The following is a 15,339-nucleotide window of genomic DNA, read 5'->3' as shown; positions in this document are numbered from 1 at the left end:
CGGGCTGTGTCCTGGGCAGCTTCTGCCCCTTCTGTGTGTGCATCCTCCGGCAGCCGGTCCCTGTGCCCCCCTGTTGGCGTTAGCAGCAGCCGTGCTCCTTCACAGCTCTCACTTTCCTGTGGAAAAGGTCTTTTTTAGGAGACGCTGATTCTTGGGAAGCTGTCTGGTGTGGGAAAAGCACTCTTGGAAAAAACAGAGCAAAAGAAATCCCGGGAAACAGCAGCTTGTCCATGGCATATGCTCCCCTGTGAGTGATGAGGTCCCTGTGAGGGGCAGGAGGTGGCACCGGGCAGCTCTGAAGTACCTGGTTGTTACATGGGGGGGGTTGAGGTCAATAGGTGTGGAAGTGGAAAGTTTTTACATTAATCATGTTAGGACAGTTCCTTGTGCACTTTGCAAAGTCTTCTGCTTATATTCATGGTGGGAGTAAAGTAAGAGTCTGCATCGTTCTGATAACTTTTAAGAAGGAGTTGAGGTAGACAGTGCTCTGTTACTCTGGAGTTGTTGGCTTCATAGGCCCTGGTTGCTGTAATGCAGAGGTTAGGCCTCCTCACGGGGCAAGTGCTGCCAGAATACTTGCTGCTGAAAGGAAAACCCGAGGTGCCATCCAAAAAATTCAAGTGCAGGTCCAGAAAGTACACGCTGGGAAACGGACCCGGTATTCCTTATTACTTAACCACCTTTGTTCCCAAACTTGTACAGCTGCTTTGAAATAGAGCTGGGAATTTTTACACGTAGATGGTGAGCGTACCGCGCTAATGGTGTTGCTCTGCTGTCTCAACAGCTAGTGTTTGTCTTCATAATGCAAAGGTCCGCTTGGTTCCTGGGAAGGAGCAGATGTGCTTTCCTTTTCTGTTCCTACTGCCGTGAGCTATTCCTGTGCCAGGAGAGAGTACAGGGAAGGTGTTCCTCCGGGGTCAGGCTTCTTCAGTTGTGGGGTATTTGTTATTCACCCTGCTCTCAAGGCTACAAATAATAGTGAAAAGGGACAGAACAGGAAATCTCCAACACAGATGTGAGTGCCCCTTTCAGCATGTGTGGGTCGTTCAGTTATATCCCTGCTATGCTATGTAATTCCTCTCAGATAACCCTTACAATAAGTGTATTTAGTCTATTTTTGAACCACTTGTTTTGCCTTTTTTTCCCCACTGGAGCCTACTTTGGCAATTCACTCTTGTGATGGTTTGTAAACTTTCCAGCCTAAATTTCCTTCTGGCTAGTTGGTGCCCTACTCTTACACAAATGTCAACACTGGCCTTTCACTTAAATAATTTTTTTCCTTCCTTGATGTTTGCTCTCTTGATGTATTTTTTGGGCAGCAGTTCTGTCATTTCACAGTTGATCTTTGTCAGCTAAAGAGACCGGGCTCTTTTGATAGTTTCTTGTGTGATAAGCTCACCAGTCTTCTGATCATCTTAGGGATGGGTGCTACTCTTCCACTTTGAATTTTCATTGATCAGGATCAGAATTGAATTCAGCATTCCAGATGGGGTCTCACTGTTGCCTTAGGTGATGTCAGGGAGAAAAAGTCCGACATTCATCCTATATGTCTTAATATTAGTCTCTTCACAGCTGCACTGCAGTTATGCTGTCATTTATTAACACACTCATCATCTTCCCCTCAGCCAGCTTTGAAGGTTAGCCCCCCAAGTGAAAGGAAAAACTGTTGTTAATACACAGTAGGTGCACCTCATCTCTCTTACCGTGGTCCCGCAAAGAGGTTTTTCTGTATCTTTTTGTTAACCTCTGATGATTTCTGAATTTTAATTGGAAAAACTTCGTGAGAACACTCTGACTTCTTATGTCAGCATCATTAAAAATATTAAAAGGCATGGATCCCAGGATATTAGAGGAACGTTTTTAATAGTAACCCTCAGCTTGATGCCTCCCAGTTTTGCATGTTACTGATGCTGTCCTTTGGCCAGTTTTGTACCACCTTAGGACTTTCATACTAACTCCCATCTTCTGCATCATAAGTAATAATTTCTCATGTGGCACCATATGATATCCTTTGTCCAGAAAAGAGACTTTCAAGAAAATGTCAGGTTTTGCTTGATTGATCTATTTTTATGAAACACGTGCTGCTGGGCTTTTTTCTAGTCATGTTTTCCTCCATATGTTTATTCTTTACTTTTGTGTATTTAAATATTCTGATTCATGGGGTTATAATTTTTCAGATCTCTCTTTCTGCCTTACGTGGGTCTTGCATTTGTTATTTTTCAGCAGATGGTACGATCTTTGTTTTCATAACTTAGGTTCTAATTATGTACAGATCCAGCAAGAAAAATGACATTCTTTCAGAACCTGGGCTGAATATGATTCGGCCTCCCTGTGGCTCCTTGGTCCAGGCCTAGTGCATATTGGGTAACTTCCGTTTCCATCATTTCATTCTTTAAGTTGTTTTTTTGTTCTGGTATTAAGTATCCTTAAAACCAAGGTAAAATATTCAGTTGTGTTTGGGACATAGATTTGTTAGTTTTCACATCTTGGTTGATTTATACTACGTCCACTTGTTTTCTCCTTGTTCGCTTTATTTGTGACTAAAGTCTTGTCCAAATTTCTGATTCCTTTTCCTGTTCTTTTACAACGCTCTGTGTATTTCTCAACCCTCTTTGAAACCTATCCACTTGTGTCAGAAGTTCCGTCCTCTTTGTTTTTCCCTTGCTTTAGGATACAGATGGGTTTTGCTCCTTTTGACTTAATGAAACTCCAAGTTCTTTTCCGATCTGAGTCCACCAGCTCTTTGGTTTATCTTGCTGCTAGTTTTCTTCATTTCTGAAAGGCTGCTCTTCTAAAATAGAAAACCTTAGTTAAAGACCTTATTTGGTTTATCCTGCCATTAATTGAAATTGAATAATTCATGATTGCTCAGACTGAGATTTCATTTTTATTTGTTTTTTTGAGACTAATTTTGGTGCCTACCTCTGCTGCTGGCATTTAGATTGCTCATGTGCAACAGAATGAAATTCACATTATTCTTCATGTCATTGCTACATGGAGAATTCACAAATGCGGCAGTGAAGGTAGGTAAAGCTTTAAGCACTAAGATGAATTAATAGCATTGTGGATTACTGCCAGGTAAGGAGACTAAAATGGCATCTCTTCACATTGAGATTATTTTTGCAACTCTAAGTCCAAAATGCTATTCTATCTGGAAGCTTGCACTCAGCAGAAGTTAATACTGTCCATTGCCCTTCGTAGGGAGCTCTTCTTGTTTTGATGGTAATCGGCAATTAAAGGGATTTTTCAAGGCTTGCCTTTTTCATTGGTTACGTATGCAGCTACACTTTTAGGACTGCGTGTAACAAACAAATGCCATAGGGGGTTGTGGATCAGTAGAGTTCTGTTCCTTTCCATAAGATGAATTCAGTGATTTCTTTATGGCACCTGTTGTTCGCAGTTTTGCCCTCTCCGATGTCTTCAAACCTCTCAATTTTCATCTCAATAAATAGGCAAATGTTGGTTGCCTTCTCTAAGGTGAAAGGCATGAAACCCCAGCTGAAAATGGTTGTAAATTCTACAAAAATGTCAAGAAGAAAAGCGAGAACTAAGCTAATATGTCTTGTAGTATGTAGTTTGGGGGATCTTGCCTTATATGAATGAAATCTGTCTCTTTCACTCACTCCTATTCACACTTGCAACTGCACGAGTGTCATACAAGCTGCTTAATGCTTGACAGTCTTTCAATTGGGATATCTATTATTCTGGCACTTTTCTTGCAGATTTGAAGCCCTCATTTACATGGAGAGAACCCCCTTTTTTTTCCTCCTTAGATATTTATGAGTAGTAACACTATTTTTTAGCTTATACTGTATCTATAATAATCTATCACACATTGGTTTCTGTTATTTCTTTCACCTGAGGCTGTTTTTCTGCTGTTTATATAGTTTTCTTTTAGATCCAGTTAGTATTTCTCAAGGAAAACATTCATTTGGGAGTAGGAGACTGTAACCAAAGCACTTATTTTAATTCCTGTCACTATCCTCCTTTGTCTTTCTACCTGGCAATTGAAAGTCTGAACACTTTCTCTAGCAACCTTATGTTGGAAGAGACAACCTCGTATTTATTATACTGTGATAAAAAGTGAGCAGTAGAACTGAAGTGAAAGGTGACAATTCTCTGTCTGGGTAATAGAATAAAAGCACGTGGCTTGGAGAAAATAGCAAATAGTTTTGCAAAATGAGTAGTGTACATCCTTGCAGTGAAAACACAAGTAAGACCATCTGATGTTCACCAGAGCTTCAAAAACATACCAACTGCTTCTTACTTTAAGAATTGTCCAGAGAAAGGTGAGAGATTAGTGGCAGTATCTGGCAGCCTAATGAGGAGACTTCCCTGCCTTGAATACCCTCCAAGGTGGCCAAACTTCTCAGATAAAACTTTGTGTGCCATGTGTCTGATAGTAACGGAACAACAGTTGCTTTTTCTCATTTACATATTAGAAGGCAAAGTTAATACAATATTTGCAAATAAACTTGCCCTTCTTGGTGGCTGGACAGAGTATGGATATCTAAGCATGTGCATTTACCAGCTTCATTCTCTCTGTGGCTAGGCTAAAATTTGGACGAGTTTTTGTGTCTTGGCATCGTGTAGACTTCATTGTACGTGACTTTTCATATAGAACCTGATGTGACCCTTGATGATTAATTCTTACATAGTCAGCGCATGCATTTAACTGCATTGACCTGGGATTGGGATACTAAGTTTCAGTTTTGGTTGAAGACAACAGAGTATGTTTACTTACAGTATTTGGTCCTGATTATTTTAAAATGGTGATTATTTTTCCTGGTCAGTCTGTACAAACAGAATTGCTTTAGAAAACAATTTTTTTCACTCTAATCTGTTATAATATGACTCTCAGAAATCAACCATTTCAGTCTTGACCATTTCATTTTTATCTTGAAAACAGATGTTACTTCTATAACTAAAGTTCAGTTTGTTTAATGAGTGTGTTACTCTTACAGATAACTTGTCCCGGAGTGCTGCTGAAAGACAAAGAGGAACTTTATCTCAGTGTCTCTGTACTTGGACAGTACAAAAAAACTCAATGCGTCCCTGCAGCATTTCCACTCTTCTTTCAAGAAAAACTAGTATTTGAAAAGGTAAGATAATGTCAAGAGCTAATACAAGCCAAATAAAACCCATCCCAAACTCCACAAAAACTCACTGCAAAACCCCTGAGCACAGGTAATCACACTGAGGATGGCATAGCATTATAACTCCTGCTTCTCTTCAGCACAAAGGAGGTGTGTGCCTATATTATCCACACGTTGACTCAAGAATTATGCGTACTGAAGGTTATAATGTATGATGAGGCTTTTTAGGTGTTTGTTCATTCTTTTGTGAACTGTCCTTTTTCAATGTCTGTTTTTCTGGCTTGGAAGGAACTGAATGTTGTTGTTTCAAAAATTATGGCAAGGTGAAGAACAAAGACTATAAGATATAGGAGAGTCAATTTAGTAGAAAGATAGAATAGCAGCTCAAGCCTTTTTGGTGACTTCTTTCTCCCTTTGAGATACTTTTTTCATGGTTTGCCACTGGAATTCCCAGGTTGGTACTCTGGCCTTATAATTTATGGTTGTTTATCACATATTCTGAGCCCCTACTAGCTTCATTATTAGTACCATAGGGATAATGAAACACAGTATCTTATAGATATGATCTGGCTTCTTGACTATCTATGAATAATAATACTCTGTCCTTTCTAGTTCTTTTCCTTTAAGCATCCCCCAGCACTTTGAAAACCAGACTGAGTAAACATCAATGATGCTCTGGTGATGTGGGTAACATACACAGTGATAATTTCACCAGCTACTGCAGAGTAAAAAGGACCACAGTTTTTTAAAGGCAAACATACCACAAACTACTTAAGGGGAATGTCCTGAATACTGTTTTCATTGTAATTTAGGGGAACTCCAAGACACCGGGATCTATTTGCTTACAAAAGCGGTGAACAAGAAAGCTGAGAATAATATCTGTCGTCTTACAAATAGCTATTGAATAGGTCTAGATACTTGTGGAGCACTGGTACTTTGGTACTTCTTAGTGTTTGGTACCTTGAACAGCAAAGTGATCTACACCGCTCTGCTGAGACTTTTGTACAGAATTAGGGGGAAGTCTATTAGCTGCTCAATATCCAGTGCAACATCCTCCCCTATTCCTTGCCATCTATTCACACGGGATTCAGGTTAAAAAAAACCCCTGAACAGTACTCTGTACATGAATAGTCACTTCCATGAAAATGAAACTTAAAGCATTACTAATATATTAAAGAACATATTCTTCACCTATCAGAATTCTAGTACATTCACCAATTTATCTTTCTCTCTTGAAATTTTCTCAGACAATACTTATCTCTATGTGTTCAAATCTTCACAATACCTCCTCATTTAAATATGGAGAGGTAACCCTGAATGGTTAGAAAGCATATGGCAAGAACTGCTAGCTTTCAATGAATTTGATCATATGCCAAATGATAATTTCAGTTTCCTTTCTTTTCCCAGTGGGGATAGGACTCTTGGCAACCATCTGAAGCAAGGAAGAATATTGATTTTTATTTTTTTTTTCCTTCTCTTTCCCCAGAAGTCCATCTGATGACTTTGACCATGCTATTATTATTATTTATTAATTTCTTTTCCAGGCATTTGCTGATATAGTTGATCCTGGAGACCTTGTGGAGTTACTGGAATGTAGGTTCTGCTTTTTATGTATACTATGTTGTATGCATTAATGTCATGCTGGTATGGGCTCTAAAGACTTTTTGGAGGTTTAAAGTATGTGATAATTTTTCTATCAGGAGCCTGTTCTCTGAAAAGCTAGAGGGTAACCAAGGTAGTATATCATGTACTAAAGAAGTAGGACCCTAGCACTAGTGGGTTTTCAGAACAGAAGATTTGTTGTCAGTGCAGGCAGAGGTTTTTTGCTGTCTTTTGGTTACTAGTAACTTACCCAAAATACTGTTAACTAACAAAATGGCTCTAGAAATGTATGCTACATGCTTTAGAACAGGGAAAGTGTTAAAAATCATAATTAATGGAAAATCCAGCTGGTTATCCAGATAGGTAATGGATTCCTTTATCTGATCATTTATTTGATTAATTTTCAAATAATATAAGCATAAACCTTCAATTTTTGTAAAATTATTCTTTTCATTTTTTAAGAAAATTAGATGTCTTGCCACATGTGGAGCATAATCAATTGTAGTGAGACAACACTGACCCTCAGCTCAAACTCAGGAATATGCTCCCTCATACTGGGAGTTATCTGAAAAAGTGGTGAAGCTTGCATCATCTTCTTTAAAAGCTATCTTCAAAGGACAAACTTGGAAGCAGATAGAACTTCCCCAGTTCTAAGTCAAATTTAGAGTTGTCATTTGTACGCTGCTAATGCCATTGTGTTCACCTGTGGTATTTATGCAAGCTGTTCTTAATTTTCTCTTATTGTTGGTGTAGTGGAAATAGTGTAGTATAGGAAATAGGTACAGTGCTATGAAGCTTAAATCAGTGAGCCATTTTTCTTGGGTTTTGACTATGAGAATTACTTACCATTTTAGTTTTTTTTTAACTCATGAAAAAACTTTTTTCCTTTCTAGTTGACACAGCAGTACTTGAACTAACACAGCTCATTCCTCCAGGTATTGTATCAGTCTCTTCATAAATTATACACTTTAATAGGTGAATTTCCATGAGGACATTGCCCATTATAGCACAACCATTTTTTCCAACACACAAACAACATAGAAAGCTCTTTAACAAATAGTCCTCTGAATATAAAATGTTAATAGATCAAGAGGATCTCATTCTTGAAAGAGAGTAATAACTGAATATTGAAATGTACCATACTCAGGCTTAGGAAAGTGATAATATTTTAAAATTGGAAAATAAACTGAAATCATCCAGTGCACACTTATTAAATGCATCACAATTCACTTGCAAAGTGGCTGTCTGTGAAATTTCAGAGTGCATAATCTTGTTCTCAGAATGACACTTTTTTCCCTTCCATTTTAATGGTGACCATTGGGAAAACTGTTATTCTCACTGTAAGTATTACAGGTCTCTTGGGATATGTGAAGATAATAAATAGCGATTTGTCATACTTCTGTTATTGGTTTGTGTGATTATAAAAATCTATTTTAATGAAATTCAAGTGTTCCTATGAATAATGTAAATCTGCATTTTATTGGAAATAAAGTCAAGTTTTAAAGAGGACTCGTTTGGAAACTGGTATTAAAAGCACTCTCTGTCACTTGTCCTTAGTACTTTCAAGGAAACGATTGCTTTTCTCAGGTGACTCACCAGACTGTTTACTTAAAGAAATGTACTGAACATGGATTTTTGTTGTGGGAGGGTAAAATATCTTGGATAAAGAATTTAATTTCAGGGGTCAGAGATAGGTGTGATACAGCCCAACATAAGCTGACAAGATGACTGCAATAGCACAATTTAAATTTTTTAACAATATACATTCAAGGTTTTCCCCTAAAGAACTTTTTTTTTTTAAAGTAGCAAACCAGGATAGTGAGAAAATCTTGAGATAATGATTTTGATGTTGCTTGCGTTTCTTTCTTACTACTATGCCTACTATTACTACAACTATTACTATTCTGTAATATGTAATGATACAGTTTTTCATAAGGGATTGGCTGCCATTAAAAAAAATTACTGGCTTCTTCTGTGGCATGGAGGGGAAAGAAAGAGGAAAACTACTGAATAATTGCCTAGAGAAAACTACTCATACGTCTCTTAAAGAAGATTGTGTTAACTGTTCTATAATTTTTTTCACAATAACAGTGAAACATACTTTCAGAGTAGATTCTGCACATTGCTGCTGCTGATTTAACTTGATGAGGTTATTTCCTAGTGTAATACACGTTTTAGAGCTGTGCTGTTAATTTTTAAAGAACAAAATTTATCTTAGTTGCAATATGGTCTTGTGTGTGGTGGCTTTGTCTATTTTCCAATTAAAGTATATGTTTTCTTTTTAGTAGGAAAAATTCTAGCTACGTATGAAGAAAATACAAGAGATTTCCTGTTCCCTGACCCTAAGCTTACCTGTGGGCACCATGGTTTAGATCGTGAGATTTTAATGAAGAGGTCCTCTTCTTTTACAGTGAGTGAATATCTGTGGATTGTATTTATGATACAGTGTGTTTCAATGAAGAAACCCCTTGAACTACTTCAAATGAAAAGCGATTGCTTCTGACAGATTTTGCCATTTCGGGTGTTGAATGTACAAATCCACAGTTGAACTTCGGTGAAGGTATAATCTTTTTTCAGAATGCTTCAAGAAACCATTTAATGTGAAAAAGTTAGTTTCCACTTGGTTTGCAGTGTGGCACCATGACATGTCTTTTGTTCAATTTAATCTGTGGCGCAGTTGTTAGTTGAAGGGATGCAAGAGGAGAGGGAGATGTCATATCAACTTCACAGTTCTCAACAGATAAACCACGTAACCCTCCCTCCTCAGTCTCTCTTTGTAGCATTTTGTTTCAGACCATTTTTGGAACTGTTTAGGACAATGACAGTCAATACAAATTTATAGTGCTATGCCATCTGACCTGTGGGCCTCCCTGAGGTGCAAGATCACCACTAAAATAGTAATTAACTGAAATTTGGCTTAGTGCTGTATGATTGTTTTTCAGTTCCAAAGCCTGTTTCTTAAGGTCTGTTCAGGCCATTCACGCTCATTTAGCAATGTGCCTTTTCTACAGTTTCAAAAAACTGTCATGATAAATGACAACTAATTGGCAGAATGAGTGCAATGAATTAATGTTAATTTTCTGGAGAGAAGGGCTCAAGTACATAGCAAATGAAAATGAATTTATCTCACACTTCCCTTTCATAGAGTTTGACTGTTGAATCTTAGGTGTCAGTGGAATAACTCAGGAAGGCACTTTGAAGATGATGGTGATGACGTGGGAGATGTGTTTTGGGTTTTGTTTTATTTTGTTTTTCTTATTTTTTTAAATTTTACTAGTGGAATGGCAGGACATTTGGATTGGGAATACAGGGACTCAGGTGCCCTGTCCGTTGTGATTGGATTAAAAACACATGGCAGGAGGGAAATGCTGATTGAAGGTCACTGGTATCTTTTAGCTTGTATAATCTTTACCCTGCAAGGGCAACCTGGAAATTGCCCAGTCACTTGCAATTAGAAGTACTAACTTGGTGTCTAATGCTGTGTTAACATTTGAATGAATTAAAGCTGTGATTTTGTGATACAAAATGTATGGTTCTGCAGCAGCTTAAACTGTCCCTGCAAAAATAGCCGTCATTTTTTGGCCATAGCATCTCTTTGATATGGCTTATCCTATGCATGTTAATGGTGGCTCAAGAGAGGGGGTGGGACTGTATTGCTTTCATATTACTTATAGAATAGGTACTTTTCTGGTGTTGAGAAAGAATAGATAGGGAGGTAGTAATAAATGAGGTGGTATTAGCAAAATGATTGCAGATTTTTTGTAAATGCAATATAATGAATCTTTGTAGAAGCAGAGCCACTAGAGAAGTTTGAGGTTTTTTGTTGGACTGACTTTAATACAAAAATTACGTATTTTCTAATAAAGAGAAGGTGCCATAATTTGTGGGCTGTGAGAAGATGCGATCAGAGTCATTTGGATGTGTAGCTGAATGGTGACACTGTAGTAGCTTTAAAAAGTTGACTGATGAAGACAGAAATGTATGTCCATGTCCTTGGGAACAGTGTAAATGAAATTCATCTCTGCCCTGGAACGAGGACTGCAGAAGCATCTGTTGCTCCGTTCCACCTCCATCACAGACAGAACAGTTTAAGAAAGGATTTTGGCATACTGACCCCATTTTCAGGAATAATAAAGAAGCTGTTGTGTTTGATGGAATTGGAGGCAGGCTCCCGACAAGAACTTGTGGTTCCTCTCCCTGCTTGCCAAATGGGATAGCTGTGAGAGGATTTTTACCTCCAGTAGAAATGCAGTCTCAAATGCCTCTATCTTCCAGTGTTCCCTAAGCTTTACTGGCAAGTATCTCCTGCTAACTCTGTCAGCACCAAGCACTGAATGTGAATGCTAAGCAAAAGGGAAAGCGTTAAAAAAGGTCTTGAGAACCCTCACGTTATTCCTATGCCAGTCAAGCCATGTTCTTCCCACATGAAAAGTTATTTATAGCTAGCTGAGATGTTGAGTATTTTTGACTGACAGCTGTGCTTCAGTGGAACTTTGCTTCCAAATAAATTTGTCTTTTATTAAAAAATAAAGGTAGCAACAGCAAGGTTACGGTTGTGGAGTTCAGATAGGCAGTGACAAGCAGTGTCTGATTAACACTGCTAATCTGCCAGTTGGAAGGAATCCCAAATTGAGAGGATCAGAACTCCTCCAGAAATCTGGCACTTGGCTGATAATGTCTCTGGCCAAATGTCTTATGAGGCTTACAAACACAATACGCATACAAGACGTGCCTCGAGTTATCTCCCCTGGTCCAGTGTTGCCCAGCTGAGGCTTTTGCTGGCTCTTCTGCATTTCTCTGCAACCCTTGCCTTTCAGAATTTGTTTAAGCCTTGATGTGGTGACTTCTTACAGACGTTCTTATCTCCATTCCCCACTCTCATGCAGTATTTTCCATGTTACTTAAACCAGTTTCTTTTTAGTTATGCTATCTTTCCTTAGCATACCAATACAAGACCTTCTATTATATTCATATATACGTTTTTAAGCTACAGACTTGTACTCATGCTCCTTACAGTCAAAAGCACATATTAGACTAGTTTCTAACTTGGGTTCTTCTAAATATGAACCACCTTTACAGTTTTTCTACGATCAAATTAATATTATATCCATATCACTTCTGTTTAATGACTGGTACAGAAGGACTGACAAGCCTGCTCAGGGCTGCAGACACCACTAAGCTGGAGGCAGAGGAATAGATCCCAAAAACTTTCTGGCTGGATTTTCATTTACAGATATGTTTGGGGCTATACGGCAGTCTGTACGTAATACTATATTGAATATCCTTCAGCAATCCCTAGTTTGGGAACTGCAGAAAACAGAAGAACTCCTCTGATTCCTTTTGGCCTCTTAAGTTACTTTTGACATATCCATGCCTGTGTATGCGGGTGCTATCCCATCTTCCCTCTCCACAAACCATTTCTCTGAAGAAACCATGGTTTTGTGTGATTTTTTTTTAGCTATGACCATTTAACCATTCTGTAATCATTCTCAGTCTCTGTAAAAGCAGTAGGTGCTCTGTTGTTGCTTTTTATAGAAGACTTACTTATTCTGATGTGTCCTTTTTTCAATTTTTGATAGCACTTGACAATTCATTAGTAATAAAAATGAGTTGATTAAAGACAGTCAGCTTTAAAATCTCTTTTATATGCCATAACTTGACTTGATTGAATCGTGGACTCTGTTAATTGTTATGACTGAGCTGTCTTGGCATTTTTGTCATTTCATTTCTATAATCTAACCTGGGGCCAGATCATATTCCCTTATGGGAAATCAGTTTGTGTTTAGGCAGGTGGTAGAGAATAGTTTGGTTCAGCAGTAGACTTCACTCATGAAGTTCCTGCTAATCCTTAAGAATTGAGGCAGAGTCACAAACAGACCAGCTCCTTTCCATTTCTCAGTGATTTTGTGTGTTCGTGTGCACAAATGCCCACACACACAGATGCCTCGGGGCAGCAAACTCTGTCCGTGTTTTAAGAAGAGAGGGTAGAAAGTTTTAAGGACACTTGATTCTCTCTTTGCTTCTACAGAGCTGTATAAGATGCACATAGATGATTCCCACTTGTTTATAGCATATGTGGCCTTTAGTTCTTTTATGCCTTTTTTAAGGTTGCTGTTTTGGGAAATAACGCTTGTGTGTCATAATCTCTGCCATTTGCACCCAGTAAATTTTGTATATGTTGGCCAATTCTAGCTAAATTTAACAGGAAGTAGAGCTCTCAAAGGTATTATGTTTCTAGACACAGCTGAAGTAAAAGAAGATGAGTTGAACAGGAACTGTCAGCCGTGTAAAGATGGAAGGACCTGCTGGCCATTAGTACATGTGTGCTGGTTGACCAGGAGGCCCAGCTGGACCCCACTGACTCCAAATTGGTCAAACTAGGGTTGCCTCTTGCCAGCCACTTGTGTAAGAGGGGATTGAGAGGAAGTGGAACGTGGTTATAGAACATGGGAGACAATCCACAGAAATCGGACTTTGCTGTAATGGTTACAGAATAGAGGGGGTTCTTAGTCATACTGTTACAAATGAATAGTTATTTGCAGTGTAATTGATTAATATTCAAAATGTTTTTACAAAAAAGATTGCACAATTGAGACTATTTATCAGTAAGTTTCGAAAGTTAGCATTAATGAAACTTCTAGAGCATGACTGGAATTTTTATTGATGCTATATAGCATGGCATGAAAAATCTTTAAAAGTGCTTTTGACAAAGAAATGTATTGAAATAAAAGTCAGACCTTAATTGTTGTACGAAAGCAATATAATCATCTGTAATTGAATTGTCAGAAATGCAAATGTTAGCATCTTGACATTTACCATTGCTGTTCTGTCTTTTCTAATTATCTTTATTAAAGGCTGAAATTAACAAAGGAAATGGCTGAAAATTAGGAATGGTTTGTTACATTAGGTGACATTTACTTCTTTGATACCCTTTATCTTGAGTTGGAGCTTGATGTTCAATTATTGTCTCTCTTCTAGGGAATTGCACCAAAATTGAGATTTTCTACAAGCTCCCTTATTACAGAAAGTCTGTTAAGCTCAGGAAGGAGTCACATACAGGTTAGCATAATTTAATTGTTTGCAATTTAATTTCTAGATTTAATATTGATAGCCTTGGTTCCAATTTTTGTATGTGCTGCTCACTTCAAACTTTTCTCATTCTTTTGTTGTGGTTAAAGCAGTTGTCATGGGTGCTTGACAACTTGATTAAATTTTTAATCAAGTATGAGTAAAGAGTGGGTTTGGTGCATGACAGTAAATGCTGAGAGTTCCTTGAATCTGAAACAATTATCAGCTGCTGTGTTCTATGATCAGCTGAAGTGTCAGTCCCTGGTGTATTTGGAGGTGGGAAGATGCCTTCTCACCATTTCTTACTGACACTTAAAATTAAGGTGGGACAATGAAAGCTAGGTGAAGTCAGAAAAGGTACATTATCAAACAAACCAATTAATTTAATTGTTTTTCATAACAATATCAGTAACAGTAATGGAAATGAAGATTTCTGTTGAAAAGGCTGTCACCAATATTAATCTGGAAATGCTGCTTCTGCAACAAGCAAAGTTAAAGGTGAAGTAGCTGAAGAGACTGGGGGGAAAAAAAAAACCCTCTGATGTGTTTGTTCATTTAGCACTCCTCTCTGGTCTCACGGATTGGAATTCTGGTAGGGTTTCCTGGCACAAGCTGTCACGTAAAGTTACTCTTACGTCCTCCTTTTTTTGCTAGATTATTGAAAAATGGTGCAGCATCATTAAAATGGAATGGTTGTCAGGAAGGCTTGTGTGCAAAGAGGGTTAAGTGACTTTGACCTGTTTGTGGCGTTGCCAATTAGTTCACTGAGAAGTTTCTTCCAAATTTAGCACAAGAAATGTATTGAGACACTTAGGTAAAGAATAAAAAAAATCAGTGGAAGCTGTCATTGTCAGAAAACTAACTTCACTGAAGGTAACTTCAATAAGGGCAGTTTGATCTAAAATTAAGAACGTCCTTAAAAGTATTTAATATGTTACAAATGGCATATCAAATTTGCATGTGTTGCTGTGAAGGTCTAGTTTCATGATTGGTGTAAGCCAGAAGAAGCACAGCCTACTGAGAAATTAGTCTTAGAGAGTCCTAGAGAATTAGGTCTGGTTTTGTTTGGGCTAGTTCCATACTCTGGCTCACTACCAGCTGCACAAGTGCTAGTACAGGTGTGAGAAAGACAGTGGCATGAACAATCTGTGTGATGCCAGATTCAAACTATGTTGATGCAAAACAAACACGCAACCTCAGTCTCATTCATTGTTGGGTGTACAGGGAAAGGCTTGAAGGCAAGCTGGACATTTTATTTCTGGGTTCCTCTGAACTGAAGTAGCGCATGCAACATACAGATTTAAGAGTAATGTCAACTTCCTCAAGCTTGAAAAATAATTTCTAACAGGAAGAAAAGTCTTGCTATACCATTATTTTTGATCTTTTACAACATGTGAATTTGGGCCAAATTTGACCAAAAAGCCTAATTATCCATACTGCGGTATTCAAAGCTAAAACATGCTGCTGACTACACAACTTTTATCAGGCTACTTAATCTAGAGTGCCTTGACCTATAAAGCTTGTGGAGTAATTGAATGCTCATTTAATGCAAGGAATTACAAAGGAATGATAA

The 15,339-nt window shown here is 38.0% G+C and overlaps 1 protein-coding gene across 1 annotated transcript in view; it reads left to right on the top strand.

Annotated features, from left to right (window-relative positions):
- The first annotated feature begins 4,943 nt into the window (after positions 1-4,943).
- Positions 4,944-15,339, top strand: part of SPATA6 (spermatogenesis associated 6) — a 33,051-nt gene continuing 22,655 nt past the window's right edge. The window contains exons 1-5 of the mRNA XM_009287339.2: positions 4,944-5,102; positions 6,641-6,689; positions 7,592-7,633; positions 8,984-9,108; positions 13,677-13,757. Of these exons, the coding sequence (XP_009285614.1) occupies positions 4,944-5,102; positions 6,641-6,689; positions 7,592-7,633; positions 8,984-9,108; positions 13,677-13,757 (456 nt within the window). The remainder of the gene's footprint in view (positions 5,103-6,640; positions 6,690-7,591; positions 7,634-8,983; positions 9,109-13,676; positions 13,758-15,339) is intronic.

The sequence above is a fragment of the Aptenodytes forsteri genome, unplaced genomic scaffold (genome assembly GCF_000699145.1).
Source record: "Aptenodytes forsteri isolate BGI_AS27 unplaced genomic scaffold, ASM69914v1 Scaffold119, whole genome shotgun sequence".
Lineage (NCBI taxonomy): Eukaryota > Metazoa > Chordata > Aves > Sphenisciformes > Spheniscidae > Aptenodytes > Aptenodytes forsteri.
This window is presented reverse-complemented; position numbering and strand designations above follow the sequence as displayed.